Source organism: Lissotriton vulgaris, chromosome 7, assembly GCF_964263255.1.
Source record: "Lissotriton vulgaris chromosome 7, aLisVul1.2, whole genome shotgun sequence".
Lineage (NCBI taxonomy): Eukaryota > Metazoa > Chordata > Amphibia > Caudata > Salamandridae > Lissotriton > Lissotriton vulgaris.
Window position 1 is genome coordinate 1158507269 of NC_141695.1, and position 22948 is coordinate 1158530216.

The following is a 22948-nucleotide window of genomic DNA, read 5'->3' on the forward strand; positions in this document are numbered from 1 at the left end:
GTCTATATAATTTTGTCAATGTATGCATTTGCACTTTGTCATATACTTTGGGATATGTGAAATGATTTTTAATAAAGCACAATATATTTGAATATATGGTTTATACTTAGGTTTTGAATTTGTTTAATATTACTTCACAGCAACCTTGATGTTTTCCTTTTTGATTTTTTTCCTTTTTAATGTATATTAAAGATTCAATTCTTCGTACAGTGCTGCACATCACATAATTCTTCCACTTGGTTTGCCAAGTTACCATATGCATTAGTTTTGATTTTTTATTTATGAAAGGGGAATCTCTGTTTTTGTGTACCACCCAAGTGAGGCAGTCAACATAATGGCTGTATCACTGTGTTTCATGGTCATGGTCATGATTTTTGTGTCAAACGATCCCACAAAAAAAGGCCACTACAGAGCTGGACAATCCTTTAGTATTAAATCAAGGTAGCACCACATTTTTGGAAATCAGAGGGTTGTTATTTGTTATTCAGACACAAGGGTCTCATTCCTTTGACTTCATGTTGCACCTCATCTAGATGACCATAGTTTCATAGTTCTTAATCTGACCCTCACTGTCTCTCAACTCACCTGTAGTGATTTTGAGGCAGTCAGCCATCAAGAGCAGAGGATTGGGTTTGTGGGACTCTTCAGGACTCTATATTTGTAGGTGGAAGACAATCTAGAAAGTGTTGGTCTGAGCTCATGCAAAGGGATTGGCCCATGTGTAGAGAACCACATCTTTTTCCACAAAACCATGTTACATATGAATACGCACATGAACATACACGCACCTGGCCCAGATTTATTAAGCTGTTGCTTTGCCACTGTTACACAAAACGGCACAAGGGAATGCAAGGGCTTCGGTGAGATTTACTATACCATGCAGAGCCACCTCCCGTGGCCTTGTAAATCTGAAGTCACTGCCTTGCGGTACTCATCACTGGGAAGGCGTTCCATGGGTGGAGCATGGGCGTTCCCAGGCATCCACCCATGGTTTTTGGCTCATTCCCAGATTTACTAACACTAGTAAACCTGGGAATGTGTCCAAATGCTATGACTTCCCAGGTGAGGCAGAACAAGAAGAAATATGTTAATTTCGTTTTTTCCATTTTCTTGCTGCAGCACACATAGAAAAAGGAGAATGCCTCTTAGGATTGTTTTTGTGCAGGAACGGGCACCTTTCCAGCATGGCACAAGAATGCCTGCATTGGAGTTTGGCTGCCACAGGTCGCCGGCACAGAGAGAGAGCGGGAATGCACATATGTTAGTAGTTATGGGGCATTCCAGCTCTCCCATTTTGATGCAGCACGGTAAGTTCTTTTGCTGCATTGCGCTGTGTCAAAGTTTAGTAAGTCTTGCCTTTTATCTTCCTCTCTCACTCTCTTGCTACTTCTCACACACCCTATCTCTGAGGATAATTACAAACACAGAGCTTGTCTACCATTAGTATCTAACATATGAGACTGCTGTTCAATACACAGGATACCACAGATCGACCCTAAAAAAGATAGAATATAAATGCTCACAATACTTGGTTTGCAAAACTTTGGCAAAATGCTTTCCACAGAATCCTGTGCCTTATCCTTATGCTTTCTGATTAGAGAGACACACCACCCAAGAGGTCCAAGGCATCTAGGGGTTGTTTATATACCCCAGGGTGGGGGCCTTTGGTAGTTGATAAATATATATATATGTGTCTATATTACCTACTGGCGGTCGCCAGTAGGTATATATAGTTAGGATTTTTTCTCTATGGGACTTTTGAAAATTCTATGTCTAATAACTTTGCCGTTTGTGGACGGAATCGGCTGAAATTTTCAGGAAAATGGCACATTTTGTTTCTGAGCAGCCCTAGAAAATTTGGGGGGGTTTCGTCAAGGGGGGGCCTAGAAAAAAGGGGGGTCCCAAAACGCGTTTTTAACATTGAGTTTTCCATAGGGCGTTTGGCCTCACTTTTAGCTCGAACGGCTGAATGGGTTTGCACGAAACATGGCAAAATTGTAGGGACTGTTAGCCCGATGTGCCTTTGCTGGGTCTCAATATATGTGCTCCAGTGGATTTTGAGAAATTAACGTTTAAAAAAATGTATATATCTGTGACAGCGTCCCGGGTAGCGCTCCGGTTCGCGTACTTGTCGCGTAATGGAGCTTTGCGAAGCGAAGCTGATTGGCTCTCCGGTGTCTGTCAACATTCTAAACAGTCCGGAGCGGCCGCCATCTTGTCTCTCGGTAGGATCGAGAGACAAGAGGAGGAGAAAAACGAAGGGGGAATTTAATGAAAGGGGGCAAGGTAGACCCCTCTTGACCCCCTAGGAATGATGTTGGGGTTAATAAAGGGTCCCGTGGGAAAATTAAAAAAAAAATTGATTTTTCACGGTAGAAGCGCTTCCCGGTTCGCGAACCGGGTCGCGAACAGGTAGCGAAACGGGAATTCGCCATTTTGTATTTCGTTTTAATTAAATTACAGGGTATAAGGAGGTACGGGAGACGTATCCTGACCCCTTATGTTTTCTGAGGGTGGCTGAGGAGGCTCATATATGTTGATACATGTCTTCCAGCGGCTGCGCGTGAGCGTTTTTTTTTTTTGCTGCGTGACGTCTGTTAACGTTCGATTCGAAGGAAATCAGGAAGTGTTGACCGCCATTTTGTCACTGCGAGTAAATATTTTGTTAAAAATAATTGTTATAAATTAATCCGTATTGATAAACATTGTCTGCGCCATCTTGCCTTTTTTCCAATGCCACACTTTTGTCGTGCACGGCAGCCATTTTAGATGCCTTGACCAGACCCACTCTCTGCACGCCGGCGATCCTCAGCATGGCTCCCCACCCTCGCAAGCATCTCCCCCACGCTCTGGTCACCCCCGCTCTCTCTCTCATGCATGGGCCATAAACCTCCTCCCATCTGCGCTGCTTTTCCCTGAGAATCACACCCTGTGCCCGCCCGACACCTCCCTTTCACTCTATTCACTACCGCACCCTCTGACACTCCTCTTCCTCTGTGTCTGATTGTCCATTCCGGTCCCAGGCTATCACCTAGCCGTGCGAATGTAGTTTATGGCCCCAACTTTAAAGAATCACCCCTCTTCAAAGGAGTTACAGTAGATCAAGTCCCCCACCTCATGAGATCCGTCACACCACACGCGTTCCTACTATCTGATAACGATCCTGTATTGTGATTGGGGAGGGGATTCTCACTGTAAGGGTGTGTGGGACCGAGCCTGAAGCGGAAGATTCCAGGGATGCCTTTTTGTACATCAAAGTCTTCACAATTATGTGTCACATTAAAAATATATAGCACTCCAACAAAGTAGTAGGATTATAACACTTTAATAACTTTTAAATATATACAACGCAACAAAAACAGTAAACACGTTCAAACATTTTTTTTAAACAGAAGCAACAATGGTCAGTAGCGGTCTGTTGTGCGAATAGTCTGAAGGCAGCACAATGCGCTGAGATCTGGACGGCACCCAGGTGATGTCCTTTACTTGTCGCACTGGTTTTGGCATCCTACAATGCTGCTCTGAAAAACGGCGTGGGGGGGGGAGGCGGCGTGAACGGGCCTCCCCAGGTGGAGGCTCGTCTGCTGTAGTGGGGCGCCCCTTTAGCGTTTCACTTGCCATTCAGCGGTTTTCCTCCCGCTTTTGCTGCACTGTGCCTCATCAGTAGCGGTCTGTTGTGCGAATAGTCCGAAGGCAGCACAACGCGCTGAGATCAGGATGGCACCCAGGTGATGTCCTTTACTTGCCGCACTGGTCTTGGCATCCTACAATGCTGCTCCGAAAAACGGAGTGGGGCGCCCCAGGGGGGGGGGAGGGAGGAGGCGTGAACGGGCCTCCCCAGGTGGAGGCTCGTCTGCTGTAGTGGGGCGCCCCTTTAGCGTTTCACTTGCCATTCAGCGGTTTTCCGCCCGCTTTTGCTGCACAGTGCCTCATCCGCCATTCAGCTGTTTACCGCCCGCTCTTGCGGCTACAGCGTCTCGCTCACCATCTAGTTGAATTGCGCCCACTCTTGCGGTGCAGCGATAGGCGGCTGCCACAGCACTAAAATGGCCCTGGGACACCTTGGAACTCGGACGCTTGTCTGCTCGGGCTTGGGCCCCATTCTCGAAAGCGTCCCCTCAGCCTTGAAGATTCTACAAAAGTCTTGGGGCCCCCGACTCCCGCAGGCTTCCGGTGGGGAGCGGCTGCCATGATTGCTCGCGGAATGGCCACGACGGAGCCACGAGATGGTGGTGCTCTCATGCTGACGCCAGCTTCAATCTGAAACATCCAGAAACACTGTAGACTATTAATTCGATGAGTTCCGGTGGAGCCCCAACGTGACCCGGTAGGGAAGAACTTGCCCTCCCCTTTTTTGAGTGATGGTTCTTGTTGCCTGTCTCCTCTGTTGTCATCTAACGGAACCTTTTTGGATTGCCGAGTGAGAAAAAAAAAGGTGGGGCTTTCATCGTTTGGGAAAAAAAATGTTTTAATCCAATGAAAAGTGTTATTTTTAGGTCATATGATCAAGCCTTCCATCATTAGGAAACCAAAAGTAAAATGAACCAATGAAACGTTTTATAAACAAGTCACATGACCTGTTATGCGGCTTTGGGCTATAAAAAGCGTAGAAAATCCGTTGGCCCATGAGGCGGCGTCAGTAGCGGACCGATGTGCGAATAGGCCGAAGGCAGCACAACGCGCCGAGATCCGGATGGCACCGAGGTGGTGTCCAGCAAGTTGCACTGGTGTGGCCATCCTACAATGCTGCGCCGAAAGACGGCGTGGGGTGCCCGGGGGAGGCGGCGCGAACGGCCCTCTTCCGCCTCCCCAGGTGGAGGCACCTCATCTGCAGTGCGGCGCCCCTTAGCGTTTCGCCGTCCAGCAGAGTTGCGTCCGCACTTGCGGCTACAGTAGGCCGAAGGCAGCACAACGCGCCGAGATCCGGATGGCACCGAGGTGGTGTCCAGCAAGTTGCCGCACTGGTGTGGCCATCCTACAATGCTGCGCCGAAAGTCGGGGTGGGGTGCCCCGTTGGCCTGTGAGGTGGCGTCAGTAAGTGGGGGCTGTTTGAGGACCTGACTGCATTGGAAAGCAATGTGATGCGGTGCCTCGCCCCCAAGATGGAGGCTCCTCGGCTGCAGTGGGGCGCCCCTTGGTGTTTCACTCGCTATCCAGCTGAGTTGCGTCCGCACTTGCAGCTACAGTAGGCCGAAGGCAGCACAACGCGCCGAGATCTGGATGGCATCGAGGTGGTGTCCAGCAAGTTGCCGTACTGGTGTGGCTATCCTACAATGCTGCGCCGAAAGTCGGCGTGGGGTGCCCGAAGGGGGGGGAGGCGGCGCAAACGAGCCTCTCCCGCTTCTCCAGGTGGCGGCACTTCATCTGCAGTGGGGCGTCTCTTAGCGTTTCATTCGCCGTCCAGCTGAGTTTCGCCCGCTCTTGCTGCTACAGCGATAGGCGGCTGCAACAGGACTCTCAAAATGGCGGCCTGTTCTTTGGATTTGGGCCTGGTCCACTAAAATGGCCCGGGGACACCTTGGAACTCGGACGCTTGCCTGCTAGGGCATGGGCCCCATTCACGAAAGCATCCCCTCTTTTGACTGATTGTTCTTGTTGCCTATCTCTTCTGTTGTCATTTAACGGAACCTTTTTGGACTGCCGAAAGGGGTTCTGGTTCGACCGCTGGTTGGTGGAGACATTTTGACTATATCCTGGTCTTGCCCGGCCTCGCTCAAAATGGCGCCGGTATAAATGGGACTCGTAACTCCTTGTTGTGTACTGGTTGCCCAACCTTGATATCACGAGATACGTATGCAGTTTTGAAGCACATGGCGGGCGGAGACGAGTACTGATTGAACATTTGGACATCCCTATTGATATTAAGTTCTGATGTGTTATTGATTACTGTACTATTGAAAGTTCGAATTAACGTCACCCAAGGTACTTGCCCGCAAATGTATATCTATATAATTTTATTGTAACTTGTCCTGTCGTACTTTAATTATAAAATGTACGCCCACCGATTCCGCAACTGTTAGACACCTTAGTTCTTGCAACCTAATGGGTCGCCCGTTACGTTGTTCTACAGTGTAAATGTCCCCTCATCATATACGATTCCAGTTTGCTCCGTGGCCGGCCCACGTGGTTATACGCCCGTATTTGTATACTGACATTTTCACAATAAAGGTTTTTAAAACAAAACATGGTAGTAGTACTTACATTGGTAAAGTTTTGAATAATAGCCACTGTTTTCGAATCAGTAAAAGGCAAGTGAAATAAAGCAGTCCAATTACATGACGGTTAAAAGGTATAATACGCAGGAACGCAGTAAAGATAAATGGTCAAGGGCTGTTGTGTTTTCTACTCCTGCAACATAAAGTGATCGATAAGAATCTGATATTCATGCCTATCAGCGACTAAGACAGCAGGCCGAGCCTCTTTTGCTCAACGGTTCTCTCATGGGACGAAGAAACGCCCTTTTTATCGAAAAAGGAATATTTTACTTGCAGGACAGTTGTAAATTTCCTGAGAAAATACATTAGCCTGGAACATTGTTAGTGATAAACTGTAAATGCATCTGGGTCCTTTGCTTTACAAGTCAGAGTGAGAAAAAAAAAGTGGGGCTTTCATCATTTGGGGAAAAAAAATGTTCGAAAGCAATGAAAAGCGTTTTTTTTAGGTCATATGACTAAGCCTTTCATCATTAGAATAACCAAAGTAAAATGAACCAATGAAAAGTTTTATTAACAAGTCACATGACCTGTTATGCTTACGTTACGCGCTGCGCGCCGCGCTCTGGATCGCTTCCGGGAAGCTGCGCCTCGCGCACCGGAGCACTTCCGGGTGCGCTAACGCGGCGCGTCATATGACGCATTACGCGACAACGCAGGTCCAGAATAGTGTCAAAATGTCTCCACCAACCAGCGGTCGGAACACAACCCCTTTCAGTAGTCCAAAAAATTCTGTAAAATGACAACAGAAGGGACAGGCAACAAGAACCTTCAGTCAAAGAGGGGAGGGCAAGTTCTTCTCTTCCGGGTCACGTTGGGGCTCCGCCGGAACTGATCGAATTGGTAGTCTACAGTGTTTCTGGATGTTTCAGATTGAAGCTGGCGTCAGCATGAGAGCACCCCGTGGCTACGTCGTGGCCATTCCGCGAGCAATCATGGCAGTCGCTCACCACCGGAAGTCTGCGGGAGTCGGGGGCCCCGGTGACTTTTGTAGAATCTTCAAGGCTGAGGGGACGCTTTTGGGAATGGGGTCCATGCCCTAGCAGTCAAGCGTCTGAGTTCCAAGGTGTCCCAGGGCCGTTTTAGTGGGCCAGGCCTAAATCCGAAGAGCTGGCCGCCATTTTGAGAGTCCTGTTGCAGCCACCTATCGCTGCACCGCAAGAGTGGGCGCAATTCAAGTGGATGGTGGGCGAGACGCTGTAGCCGCAAGAGCGGGCGCAACTCAGCTGGTTGCGTGAAGCGCTGGGGTGTACCTGAAAAACCTCCACCTGGGGAGGTGGGGGAGGCTCGTTTGCGCCGCCTCTCCCTTCTAGTGCATCCCACGCCGTCTCCTGGTGCAAGAATATGTGATGGTCGGACTAGGGCACCGCAGGACGTGTGTTCAGGTCAAACGGATTGTGGGACAATGTTCAGAATGGAAGAGTCATCAAAAGGCAAAAAGTTTCGCTTGACCCCGTGAGCCAGCCGCCTATGTTGGGGGCGATCTCAGGCCACACCAGGGCAACAAGACTTGGGGAGGGGGTCGGAGCCAAGCGCCCCCTCCGAGTCCACGCCATTACACCGTCTCTCGGGGGCCTCCGTCAAGCGGTTCAGGGAGGCACCGCATCACATTGTTTTCCAATGCAGTAAGGTCCACAAACAGCAAGGCAAGGCAGTGATATCGAAGCAACTCAGGGACCAAGGAACATATGAAAATCTTACTATTGATGCTTGACTGAGGCCAAGGAGATCAGAGTGCATGAGTCTCATGCTCGATCGATTGAGCTAGCCGGATCAGGCAACAAAAAGGTGGTGGTGGGGGTGGTGGCATCAGCAAGGCATCCTCACACACAACTTGTCGGACATCAGCTCTGGATGTACTGGGGATGAGTCTTGGCGTATGGTGTCGTCCCCGTGCAATTTGCACAACGGTCCTCCACCCCTAGGCCGCCAGCTATGCTACCTCGACAGGAACAGTGATGGATGTTGGAGCAGGCTGCCATGTAAATAGTTATTTAATAAAACGTTTTACCCTGTTACTTTGCTGGTGTGTTGTATATATTTATAATATTTGCATAGGGTTTGTCGTTATTTTGGGTGGGGTGGGCGGCGGAGCCGAGCTGTCTTGCAGCCATCATGGTGTCGAGCTCAGTTCCTCTCACTAGTTTCGTATTTCTCATGAGGGGTTGTTCCTAATGTTTCTATTTTAGCGAGGTCAAAAAGAGATCCCATTAGTGGCCTACTGATTTTGCTCGATTCCTTTTGTTTTTTTTAACGATTTTTCACTATCTGCAAAGATTAAACAGAGTATTGCGACTCTGTGCTTGTTTGTAAATAGAGAATGAACCAAAGAGAACCAATTCTAAAACAGTAAATGCTTGGATAACAATCAATCAAATGGAGAGAGAAGCAGGCACGACGGATTACAACGGGGGCAAAGGCCTGCGTTACCTACCCTTCACTATCTGCAAAGAGAGAATACTCATAAAAGAAAAGAGTGGGGGGGGCAGCGTTCAAAGCACATCAGCGTGCATAAACACGAAAATGTTTTTACCTATCACGTACTTGACATTTTAAAGCTTTTGATGTTTGCTATTAAAAAACCATTGAAATTCACTGAAAAAACCATAGGTTATAGACCATATATAGTTAGGAATTAGCATTTACAAAACCTTGAAAATTCACTGAAAAAACCATGGGCCTCATTTATGAGGCCTTGCGTCAGTTTTGCGCTGCGGATGCGTCACTTTTTGTGACGCATCTGCGGCGTAAAACATGCGCCTTGTTGCGCCATATTTAAAAAGTGACGCATCTAGGTAGATGCGTCACTTTTTAAACCCCTGCGCCACATTATACCTGCGTCAGGTATAATGTATGCAGAGGGGGCGTTCCCCCGCAAAAAGCCTCGTAATAGTGACGCAGTGAAATCTATGAGATTTCACTGCGTCACTTTTAGGATGCGGTTGCGTCAAAATCTTGCACCTGCCTCACAGCAGGCGTAAGACTGATGCAAGCCCTTTCACATGGGGCTTTCCCCATGTGAAAGGACGCATTGCTGGAGATGCGTCACTTTTGTGACACACTCCAGCAATGCGTCACTTTTGCGCTTACAGATGCGTCAGAAATACTGACGTATCTGTAAGTCCTTGCGACATGATGCGTCATACATTAAATATGACGCATCATTGGTGTCGCAAGGAGTGCGCAGTGAAAAGTGACGCATCGCTGTTTTCACGCAGCGATGCGTCACTTTTCATAAATGAGGCCCCATAGGTTATAGAACATATATAGTTAGGGATTAGCATTTACCAAACCTTATGTTACTCGCACAAAACCATTGAAATTCGCATATGTAGTTAGTTGCAATAACTATATATTGCGCGCCCGCAATCCACTGCTGATGATGTCACATATTACATCATTCATGACATGGTCAGTGACATCACTGATGACATCACTGATGACAACTCAAATGACATCACTGACAACATCACTGATGACATCAATCATGTGATAATACGATAAACCTCTTCAGACTCTAATATAACCTTAGATACACTCAGAGTAAACAGACACTCACAGACTGTCACTCATCCATGGAGTTACTCACACACCTAGTCAGTCATGCACTGAATCAATCACACCTCCATTTCCTCAACTATACAGTTATACACACCTTACTTATTGAAACATATTCTAACACATATTTACTCTCTTATACAATCACTGATACAAGTTCACAATGATCCATACAGCCACTCACACATTCACTAGCTCTTATGCACAGTAATTTATATATGTGAACTCTCACATGTACTGTGTTTTACATATGTACTTACTTTGACATGTAGCACTGAGATATCCATTCACTCACCAATACACTCGTACACAGTCAACCACCCATACAGCTGTTTCCACATGCAGTTTTGAACCCATAGATCTAGTGAATCAACTGTTCACACATGTATGCACAGAGTCACACACCTCCCAGCCACCCCCACACACACACTCACTCTCCCATACAAATACTTGGGCAACCAATCAATAACCCATATAGTTACTCATATAGCTACTGATCAACACATGCAGCAGTTTATAGAACAACAGATATAATGATGCACAAATTAAGACAGTTTAGTCACTAACCCATGCACTCAGTGAGACACATTTAATCACTCTCTCATACAGTCAGTCATGCACCTACTAAATCCTTCATCCAGACACTTATACATCCACTCATTCTTCAATATGTAAGACATATTTTAACTTTACAGAAACATACAGTCACTGGATGATGTCATCAGTGATGTCATCAGTGATGTCACTGACCATGTCATGAATGATGTAATATGTGACATCATCAGCAGTGGATTGCGGGCGCGCGATATATAGTTATTGCAACTAACTATATATGCGAATTTCAATGGTTTTGTGCGAGTAACATAAGGTTTTGTAAATGCTAATCCCTAACTATATGTGGTCTATAACCTATGGTTTTTTCAGTGAATTTTCAAGGTTTTGTAAATGCTAATTCCTAACTATATATGGTCTATAACCTATGGTTTTTTCAGTGAATATATATATATATGTTTAAATATATATATATATCTATATCTATATATATATATATATTCCAAACAAAGCACAGGGTCCTGCTGGGATTCTTCTCCCGGGCCAGGTGGCGCATGAGGATCGGCGGACCACAAAAGCCGATTACCATATAATCCAGGAATTGCTTCACAGCAATAGAAAAATGCGCACTCAGGAATCCACAATTAGCATATAGAGTTTATTTTCAGGTTAACACACGTGTTAACCTGAAAATAAACTCTATATGCTAATTGTGGATTCGTGAGTGCGCATTTTTCTATTGCTGTGAAGCAATTCCTGGATTATATATATATATATATATACAAAAAAGGACTACGACAAGGAAGCCTATATACTGTCCCTCTCGCACCCTTAGGTCTTCCACTCATTGCAGATTCTCTGTTCCCCGCTTCAAGCGTGCCAGAGTCGGCGGACGTTCGTTCTCCCACCTGGCACCTGTGCTCTGGAACTCACTTCCCATCCCTCTGCGGTCTGAAACATCTTACATCAAATTCCGCAAAGGTGTGAAAACCTGGTTATTTTCTCTGTAACCGATTCCTCATCTTCCGTTGTCCTCTCTTACTTCTGTTCTCTTAGCGCCGGGAAACCTACGGGTAGCTGTGCGCTCTACAAAATCAGATATAATAATAATAATAATAATAATTCAGTTGAACGATCGAACTTGTTATGAGCGCATCCATGCTCGTGTATTAACAACTAATAAAGAGGAATACCATCGAAAGCTATCCAAATGGAGAGCCTCTAAACTAATCTCGGAGGCAGAATTCAAGTACCTTAAGAACGATAACCCCATAACACCAATCTTGTACTTTATACCCAAAGTGCACAAGGATCCTCTGCACCCACCGGGTAGACCCATTATATCAGCCAGAGGTAGTCTCCTAGAACATACATCTGTATACATAGATTATTTCTTACAGGGGTATGTACATCAACTTGGATCATATGTGCAGGATACGGGAGACTTTTTAATGAAAATTAAGGATATTGAATTGGTCACTGGTGATTGGCTTATTGCTTTAGATGTTACATCACTTTACACAAGTATAACACACAAGGATGGCTTAAACGCGGTTCAACATTATTTGTCAAGAAGGGGTCCTGAATTTGATGAACACAATGTTATGCTCCTTGAAATGTTAGAGTTTTGTTTGGTTAATAACATTTTTCTTTTCAACCAGCAATTATACCGCCATTTGCAGGGAGTAGCCATGGGGGCCAGCTTCTCCCCAAGCTTCGCATGTCTTCACATGGGGGCTTGGGAGGAGCTGGTCCTTGGCCTTGAATATCAACACATTATACGTAACAATTTGGTGGCATGGTTTCGTTTCATCGACGACCTGTTGGTCGTGTGGAGAGGAAGCCATGAAGGAGCACTGAGGTTCATCCATGAGATAAACAACAATGAACTTAACTTAAAGTTTACAGCGACCCTTAGCCAGGAAAAAGTAACATTTCTTGACACTGAACTGTATATAGGTGATAAGCGTTTGGAATCCAGAATTTTCCGTAAGGCAACCGCTGGAAACAGCATTTTACATGCTGCCAGTTCACATCCGGCACATTTAGTTTCCAGCATCCCTTACGGGGAAATGCTACGGCTGAGACGAGTCTGTAGCAATCCCCGAGATCTAGAACAGGCCCAGAGTGAAAGCGAATTACGCTTTCTTGAACGAGGATATTCAAGCCAACTAATAACAAGTGCTAAACAAAAATCTATGGCCCTTACAAGGGATGAACTCTTGGTGAAAAAATCTGAATGACAGTTAATATCTACTGACAACAGTGGAAGTGGGAAACAACAGGGAGCAAGTTGTTTTCGTATAATAACAGGATACAACAAACAACATAAACAGGTACGCAGAATTATTGATAAACATTGGCCTATTGTTACCAGGGATAACATTATAGGCAAAGATCTCCCTAAGAGAGCATCCCTTACATTCAGTAAAGCTCCATCCTTGCGAGATCACATAGTGGTAACCAACTCTGAACCATATGTTAAATCCTCATGGTGGCAGGAAAATAAAGGTTTTTACAAATGCAAAACTTGCAAGGCCTGCCAACATGGAATTAATATCAAAAGTTATAAGGATGGTTTTACAGACACAGAACACCAAATTAGTCAAGTCCTAACCTGCAAAACTGAATTTGCAGTGTACGTTTTACAATGTCCCTGCCACCTAAGATACGTAGGCAGCACTAAACATGCTGTCCACAGACGAATCCTCCAACATCTACGCGCAATCACAAACGGTGACAATACTTACCCTGTGGCACGTCATTTCAGGGAATGTCACCAAAGCAACAACACCAATTTAAGATACTGGGTGATTGATGCGGTGATAAATAGTAGAAGAGGAGGGGATAGGGACGCAAAACTAAGAAGGCTTGAAACCAAATATATCCTCCTGCTCAACACCAAGACCCCCGCAGGCCTTAACATCACAGAAGATCTCTATACATGCTTGCCCTGAGACTCCGTAAATATCAAATCCCAGATACTTGAGGTCTCCTCTTCATGGTTGTCACGCACAATGGACGCCCGGCGGGTGATACATGTGTGTGCACCACGGGGAGGCTGCGACCTAACAGATATCCTTAATATATGACTGATTATAGCTGCTACGTAATAGAAAAATCTAATTGAAAAATGCATTTTTTTCACTATCTGTGCACCGTTATGAATTATTGTTTGGTTATGGTATTCACTATTTAGTAGGACACAAAGCATGAACTAGGAATGAATTATTTGGATCATTTGATAATAGTGAAATTTGTGGTACATACACATGATTGGAATTCAATCAATGGTCACTGATTATTTATTGCTATTTAGATGACTAGAAATAGAACCTGACTTTATCAGGTACAACAACATTGGTTATGGCATGTACTTAGTGTAGAACAAAACATATTGGGCCATATAAGGAGAATTTGAATATAAGAGGGGAAACAATAGCGTATTTTGCACATATTAAGTGTTTACAGTATACTTGAATTGCTCTATTTTGCACATTTTGCGATATTTGCACATAACTTAAGTACTGTTAGCATTATTTGCACATATTACGAATTGAACCTTGCACTTGCACTTTACTATTGATCCTTTTCCACATTAACAAAACTAATACAGGCATCACATTAACGGGTATTTTACCATGATTGTTGTTGTTGTGTTTTCTCTAACATGTGTAGTATATACCTATATTCAAGTATGTACGTAAAAACTTTCACTAATGGTATTTAACTGTTATTCAATAACTAGCAATGAACGTCATGTTAGTTCAAATTTCCAATTTATTATGGAGTGATCATAGTATGTTATCTATGTCCATGCTAATGAAATCACAGGTGATAATTATTATTTGTTGACACTAGCACTTTAAAAGGGCTGTCCTTTCGACAAAACGTTGTCATGTGAACAAGGCTCCGTTGAGCCGAAACGTCTTTGACAGAAACTCTGCAATAAAGAAAATTCAGCGCCCAATTGGTCCGTGTCCGAGTTTCTTTGCCGGCTGGCGAGATTCTGGTGCAGCGCATTTGAAAGCGGATTACCTGATATATATATATATATATATATATATATATATATATATATATATATATATATATATATATATATATATATATATATTTGAATAAACCAAAGACCTAATCGTTGATCCTACCTCTGTTTCTCTCTTCTACGTTTTTAATCAAAAAGCATTTTTTATTTTGCCAATATCTTTGGCACCGTTTCACAAATCATTGCAAAATTATCCCAAAAAAGTTTCACTCAGGTCAGCTCCTGTCTTGAAAGTTTTGGGGTGATTCGTCAAGCATTCGCTGAGAAAAAAGGGGGGCCCGAAAACGCGTTTTCCCCATGTTAATTTCCGAAGGATATTTTATTAGAGGCTACAGCCTGAACTGCTGAACGGAATTACCCCAAATTTGGCAAAAAGGTAGTTCTTGGTTCAGAAAGCAACCTTTTTTTAAATAGTGTAAATCCGTTCAGTTGTTGCTCAAAAATTCAGAAAATAAAAAATATTGATATCTGAGCACCGAGGAGGGTTCGCGAACCCTCCCGAGCGCAAGCTCAATTCTGATTGACTGCCAACATTGCAAACTAAAATGTGTTGGCAGCCATCTTGTGACTCGGTAACTGAGTCACAAGAAAACAGTACAGAAAAAAGGTGAAAAACAAGAAAAGGGGCAGGGTAGAAACACTCTGACCCCCTAGGCCTGCTCAGGGAATCCTACAAGGACCCCACGGCCAATAAAAAGCATTAAAAAAAAAAGTCTGAATTTGCACTGGATTCTCGAATCCGGATGGAAAAACTTAAAAAAACAAGCCGCCTCCCTGGGGTTTTGTTTTAGAAAATGCGTGTGGGGACTCCTGCCCCCACGCTGCCCCGGGGACCACCACCTCCCCAGGGCATTCCTAATTAAGTGCGGTTGGGTCTCCCAGGCCTCCCCAAGCCGGGGGACCGCCACCTCCCTGGGGCTTTCTTTATTAATTGGGGTCCTCGTGGGCCCCCCAAGCCCTGGGGATCACCACCTCCCCGGGGCTTTGTACTTGAAGGAAGGGGGGGCGTGCAGCCCCCCCTCCTGGAGCCCTCGATGGCCCTGGGGACCGCCACCCCCCAGGGCCGGCTCCTGCAATGTCCCTGGGTGCCCACCCCTGGGACTTTCCCATTTGCTATGGCAGGGCGGGCGCACGGCTCCCACTCTGCCATAGCAAACTCTTCTTTGCTTCAATGAAGGGAGAGCAGGAAACCTGCTCTCGCTTCAATGAAGCAAATCAGATTGCTTCTGCACAAGGGGTGCTGCATGTCAGCAGCTACCCTTGTGCAAAAGCAATGCCGGTTCCCGCAGGAGGCAGGGAGCCGGCTGGACCGTGGGGGCATTGGGGCTCCCCCCACGATCCCAAACCTCGAGACCAGGCCTCGGGGATGGGTCCCCGGGTCCAGAAGTAGAATCGGAGGGGGGCCACACAGCCCACCTCCGCTGCAAAAAATACAAATAAAAAACCCAGCAAGGCCCCCCGTCGCATTGTAAGTTGGGGGATTAAGTCTCCTTGAATCCTGAGGGTCCCTGGGCGCCATCTAGCCCACCAGGTACCCCCAGTAAGCGCCACAGAGCTGCGTTACAGAGAGGTGGCCCGATGCCAAGCCCCTTTTTACAACACTCTGCAAATGGGCCTCTTGGTGCACTGCTGGTGGGGCGATGAGGTCCTCTTGTGTCCTGAGGACCTCAGGACACAAGGGGACTTAATCCAACGAGTAGCTGTAGTGAGCCAGAAGCCGCATTTGCAGCGTGGTGTAAAAAGGGGCGTGGCCTCGGAACACCTCTCTGCAACATAGCTCTGTGGTGCTTACTGGAGGTACCTGTTGGGCAAGTTGGCCCCCAGGGACACTCAGGATTCAAGGGGCCTTAATCCCCCAACCTACAACGTGCACAGTGGTGCAGGGAGGGGTTGGGGCCTGATATAACAAATTAGCAATCCTGCTGTGTGGGACTTACTAGAGGTAATAAAAGGGGTAGTTGGCCCCCAAGGTTGACGTTGAAGGCTCACTACCCCTCCTGTTACCGCCAGTAAATCCCACACAGTGGGATTGCTATAAGGTGTTTGGAGGCCATGCTCACCTTTCTCCGCCACCCTGCAAATGCGACTGCTATGTTATAGTTAGAAATGAGCATTTAAAAAACCTTTAAATTCACAGAAAAAAACGTAGGTTTTTTGGGACAGTATAGTTAGAAATTAGCATTTAAAAACCTTGAAGATTCACTGGAAAAACCATAGGTTTCAGGGATGTCCTAGTTAGTTGGGCATTTCACTCGTATAAAACCTGAGAAATTCGGCCGTTATAGTTAGTGGAGCAACTATAACTCGCGCCCCCACAATGCATTGCTGATGACATCACATATTACATCACTCATGACATGCTCAATGACATCTTAAATGACATCACTGATGACATCACTGATGACATCATCCAATGACTGAGTGTTTCTAGAAAGATTAAGAATGTTTTATGTATATATGCCAATGTATATTGAAGAATGATTGGTTGTCTGAGAACCTGTATATATATATATATATACACACACATCCTTACCGTAAATATACTTACCATCTGTGTTGAAGGCATGAATGCGTGGTAAAGGATGTTTTACGTGCAGAGAAAAGTTTTAAAAGGATCTTTTTCTGTAAAGCATCATGCTTATCTTTTGGCATTGAAATTGTACAGGTTTCTCACAAACATAACGTTTGGATTTCCTCCACGTGAGATTTTTTTTAAATATGCTCCATCATTTTAGGGGCTAATTCGAAGAGATCTTGTATGCCTCCCTTCTCTGATTATTATTTAAAGATGTTCTACTGGGAGTCTCAGTCACATGCCAAGGTTTAGAGATGTCGTAAAAAAATAACAAATACCAAATATGGATCTCATGGTGGCTTTCGATTCCTTCCAGGAAGTGTCCACACTTGTCCCAAGATGTACCTCAAAACGCCTTAACATTGTCATGGTTTTAAGCTCAAAGCACTACATAGTTACGCAATTGATAATTTTGTGTTGTCTTTGAACAGGTAAAGTTATTCCTTACTGTAAATCATCTATGCAATGTGCTGGTTTGGAAAGCTACTCCAGCATGTGATACATAACTGGACACCCATCATATATTTGATCTCTTAGCGATGTTACCCTTGAATCCACATCCTGCCCAGAGGAGATTGTTTAGTCAGTTGATTATCAACCTCAAGACTTCCTATATGGGAATAACTGATGGAAGGAAGAGGGTAAGATGAGCAGAGGAAGTGAAGTCTTAAAATGTTCTCCGTTGACAACTTGTCTAACAAGCTGTGGCCATTAATGGAGGAAATGGGAAAAAACATGATTTATGTCAATAAACAACATTCAATGGGTACATAATGAATGGAAGGATAACTCACATAGTAAGAGCCTGAAGCACCAAGATCCTTTTTAGAGGCATACTGGGCTTTGGAGAAAGTGATAGAATTCCCAGTGGGTATCTTCTTCTGGAATGCTGGTGGGGTAGGACCGCTCTGACACATGCAATTCCTACGCAGAGAAGTATGGTTGGATAGGTGTGGAGATGAAGTCATGCGGTTGATACCTAGAGGTAGCCATTTCAGGAAGAAGGCACCATTTCAATGATAATGAAGGATAGTCTTTTTGCAAGCCCCAAGCAGCAGGGGTTTGAATGGGCTGGTACTGTCATTCTCTGAGAACCACCACTTCTTGTTTTTCAGAGCTACAGTACCGGCACTCCTCTGCGGGACTGCAGGGACTTTTAGGAGGACGGTACCAGAGCTTCTCAGCAGGACGGCAGGGTCTGTGAGACAGTGAGTACCAACACTTCCTTTACTTTCCATTCTTTGCACTACACCAGCGATCAAACCAAGATTGAACACCCCAATCGCTGAATAACATATTGAGGCAGCACCTGATGGCCACAAGATCCCCTTGATGCACCCCTTTAGTCTTTGTCTTCTTCTTTTTTTGGCAACCAATTTTATTGAGTTTTGGATGTAACTACGAACAGCACCATTCAGAGCCACATTGTACATTTTCAGAAAAGGGAGAAAACACATCACATGGATAGCAAGATTGCATAAAGAAATCAATAATAGCTTATCCACATGAAACCGAAGAGCGGACCACGCCATCTCAATCATCGAGTACCCCGACCCATTTACCGCACATGCGGCAAAATTTCTCAGGGCATCCCCTGCCTACATATAAAGGGCGCTCATGCACAGCGCACCAATCCACCCCCCGACGTCAGCGTCCTAGTGTTCCGCCAATGCGCGGCAATGTCCCTCTTGGCAAACACCAATGCTGTGTTGAGGAAGAGCGTCTCAGCCCTGGAGCCATCCAATCCCTTGGTGACGCCCAGCAGAACATGGATGGGATCAAGCGGCACCTCCCAGCCCAGGACCCCCGTCAGTCTTGCATTAAAGATTCCCAATATCTCTGAATCACAGCACACAACCAAACCATATGGTAAAAATCTGCATGGGGTTGGGAGCAGCAGGGGCAGTGGGAGTCAGGCCGGAGCCCAGCACGGTGGACGCGCAGGGGTGTAAGGTATGCGGCATGCAGGAAGTAGACTTGGACCAGGCGGAGTCTCGCCGATACCGCAATTGTCTTGGGGGCCATCAGGGCATCCCGCCAGTCCTCATTCTCCAGATCCTCAAGCCAGCCCTCCCATTTCTCACGGAGTATGGAAAGGGAATTAGGGGTATTGTTAGTGAGGGAACGATAAATCCGAGAGACTCCACCCCTCTCTTAATCCCCAGTCAGAACTTGCGCCTTGGGTGGGCTACATTCGGGCAGGGATGTGCCATCTGTAATGTGGGAGTGAAGGGAGTGAAGGGCGTGACGCAGTTGCAAATATCGAAAGAATTGAGAGGGACGGAGGGAGTGTCTGGTCTGTAAGTCTTGAAAGGATCAGATGTGAGTACCACTCCAGACGTCGCCCAACAAGGTTACCCCAATGAGATCCCACTGCTGGAACCGTGACAGGGAAGCGACTTCACGAAGCCTAGTGCAACACCACAAGAGAGTGTAGCTAGTCAGCCTGCCTGCCCATTGAGTATGACGAAGTGATGCAAGCCAAGAATATGCTGCACGTGACCTCGGGAAGAGTTTTGGGAATCGTGGTCCCATAAAGCATCCCCTGGATAGAGGAGAAGCCCAAGATGTGAATTTCCAAGCGATATGCTGGGTCGGACCAGCCGCCATTGAACCAGTCAGGAATTGTGAGGAAACGAGTTGCTAAGTAGTAGAGGTAAAGGTTTATCATTCCGAGACCTCCATCAAAAGGTGGGATTTGGCATTGGGCCAGGGCCAGCCTGGACCTTCGACCCCCCCAAAAGAATTTATTGGCCATGCCATCCATGTCCCGGAACCAAGATCTGGCAAAGGAGAGGTGAGTGTTCTGGAGCATGTACAAAACACGGGGCAAGATCATCATTTTGTACAGGGCAATCCTGCCCAGCGGGATGAGAGGCAATGTGAGCCATTTAAGGAGGTCGACAGGGACCCGCCTAACCAGCGGGGTGACATTGAGTTCCCATGCAAGGTCAGGGAGGAGGGAGACCCAGATCCCCAAATACTTGAAAGACAGCCGCCAAAGTGGAATCGACGACTGCCAGTCAAAACACTTGCGCGATAAGTGTAAGGGGACAAGGACGGACTTGGCTAGGTTAAGCTGCAAGCCAGAGGCACGTTCAAAAGTAGCCAATGTCCGAAGGCAGCGAGGTCTCGATTGCCTGGGTCCGCCAGGAACAGCAACATATCTTCCGTGTATAACGCAATTTTATCCTCTGCTAGGCCGGGCCACCTGCAGCCAGTCAAAGAATGGTCACTGCGGACAAGGCACGCAACCGTCTCCATAGCCAGAGCGAAAAGGATCGGGGAGAGGGGGCATCCCTGCCGCGTACCCCGTCCAATGGGGAAGGGGCGGGATAGAGTGCCATTAATGAGGATCTGCGCCCGAGGACAGTGATAGAGTAGCCTCATCAAGTGACGGGAAGGAGTGCCAAAGCCAATCTGTTCCAACACTGCATCCAAGTAGCTCCAGTCAACGGAATTGAAGGCCTTCTCAAAATCAATAAGGAGAAGTAACAAGTATGGAGTAAGCAGGTGAGGGTTCTCAAGGGCAAGGTGAAGTCGTCGGAGACAGTGTCTAGTCCCTCCGAGAGGCATGAAGCCGCATTGGTCAGGGTGGACAACCTGGCCTAAGTGCGGCCGTATGCAATCGGCCAGTACGGAAGCGAAAACCTTGAGTTCCGTATTAATGAGCAAAATGGGACGATTGTCCGAGCAGCACTTCGAGGGGGGCTGGGACTTAGGGATCACTACGATAGTAGCGTGATCCGTCTCCGGCCGGAATGGGTTGCACTCCGCCGCTTCTTGTACATAACCACAAGTGGTGGAAGCAAGGTATCACGAAAGGATGAATACAACTCCTGGGGGAGACCGTCCGGCCCACTTCTTATTATTAATAGTTTCATAATGCTGATCTAGGTACAAAGGCAGTCGAGTGATTCATAAATATATGGCAGAATAACAGTCAAGTAAAAGAAAGAAATATTTTTAAGCGCATAAGCATACGCGTCAATTCACCAAAAGGCCAGAGGTAGCAGTAGTGACATCACATGTCATTTGATCTTTACTTTCACACACACATACATGCTTATACAAACACACACTATCACAAAAAAAAGATACACATTATCTCTCACATAAACATACTCCCACTTAATCGAATGCACACAACCTACATTTAAAAGCATTTTTTACCTGCCTCTCTTGCCAAGGAGGGTCATATTTCAGCTAATTGTCCTCCATGTTTTATTACACTAATAGTCAATACTATATTATTATTCACTGTCTGTGTAATAAAATAAATAAAATCAATAAAGAGATTGGAACCCCAACTGATGTTATAAGGACCGGCTGCCCTTGTGTTCCTGGCTCTGATGGTGCTACCTCTGAGGCCAGCGGTTGAGAATCTCATGCAAGTGACCGCAAGGAGCAAGCCAGTGGTTACAGCTGCTACCCCTAAATGACGTCCATGAGGAATAGGTGGATTGTATGCAATATGGGGGACTTCATTATTTATGAAGGTCCTGTGAAGGGTGCTATTAGAATCCTCTAAAAATAAAACAGTTTTGGATTAAGTATATTTTATCTGGAACTTTGAGATTCTTCGTGCTTGTCAGGAGCAGACATGATTTTGAGCTATTGAGTTTCTTGCATTCAGAATCTGCAGGAGAAGGCACAGCCTGCTATCCCCTGTCCTTCAGGTAGCCTGAAGTGTATCATTTTGTACCAGATGCATGACATTTTGAAGGCGAGTCTGTCCTGGAGGAACATTGGCCTTGTTCACCATACTCAACCATAAAATACACATAAGTATGTTTAGATAGTTGTCCTCGCTGTCTTCAGTGACAAACTAGCCAACTACATATTTTTCTTTTGTCGTCTTTGATGTTGTTTGGAGCCCCATTGTGAAAACCTCATGGCTGTTGATACATGCCCATAACTTAGTCATTCAATAGTGGTCAACACACCCTAATTAATAGTTTCTCTTGAAAACACCCATCGTTGTTAGTCAATGGGAGACATCAGTTATCTGCACTTACTTGGAACTGACCAGGAAGGCTTCACAGCTACAATCTAATGTGGTCAGCACTCAAGGGTGTCATGGATAAGAATTGTCTGGAGCACAATGAACAGTAAGTGCAGGTACAGTATTCGTATTGAATGATGAGGGAAGAGATATGAAATGAATCAAAAAATGTCATATATTTATTAATCCAAAGAGGGGCCGGAAAATCACAACTGATATGAACGAAAGATAAAACGTTGTTAGAGTGTTGAGGTCCTGGTGAAGACTCAATATACATATTGGTGTTAGGTCACAGAAGGAACAATGATGTGTCGTAGGCTTGTTCTCATAATCAATCGAGAAAAACTGGTGACAATTACTACAGCCAACACTTTTTTCATCACAAAAGTTGTTTCCAAGGCCAATAAAGGATTTGAGACTAAGTAATAAGTCCACATCTTTTTTCCAAATGTTCAAAAGGGTAAATAAGAAGGCATATGAAAGTGGGATGGTGAAGGCATGTACCGCCTGGTAAGTCTGCAATTGGAAGACCTTTAAACTTGGAGCAAGCCAAGAGTTACTAAAGGATGATATCCTATAAGATGTGTGGCATAAAGTTGTAGTATTTACTGGTGTGTTCTGAAAGGTAATGGTACACTCTGTGATAGAGAGTATAGCCTGGTGCAGCATCCCTATGCTAAATATTGGTCACCGATCATTATTTGGGTGCTTTGAATCTGACTAATTGTACATGTGTTGGGCGGTTGATGGTTCCGACTGCTACCATTGTAAAGTTAGTGCTCAAAGGTGTCATGGTATTGATGCTGTAGCAATTGGCAACTACAATAGGACATATCAAAATTCTTTAACCCAGCTGAAGCTTGGCTGGGGGGAGTTTGTGCTCACAGAAAATGGACTACCAAAAATAGCTTTCTCTCAGAGAGAAGGTATAAGGATCAACCTGTAATAGAAGAATGGTGCTTTCACTGGAAAAAAATGCTGAGCACAGGGGAATGGTG

At 45.6% G+C, this 22948-nt stretch overlaps 1 protein-coding gene across 2 annotated transcripts in view; it reads left to right on the forward strand.

The window, feature by feature from the left end:
* HTR4 (5-hydroxytryptamine receptor 4) overlaps positions 1 to 22948 on the forward strand; it is a 1457781-nt gene that overhangs the window by 1423018 nt on the left and 11815 nt on the right. Inside the window, exon 7 of one of the 2 annotated variants that reach the window (XM_086931612.1) lies at positions 18061 to 18153. The exons of the other annotated variant lie outside the window; for it this stretch is intronic. Within the exon in view, the coding sequence (XP_086787738.1) occupies positions 18061 to 18153 (93 nt within the window). The remainder of the gene's footprint in view (positions 1 to 18060; positions 18154 to 22948) is intronic. 2 annotated transcript variants of the gene reach the window in all.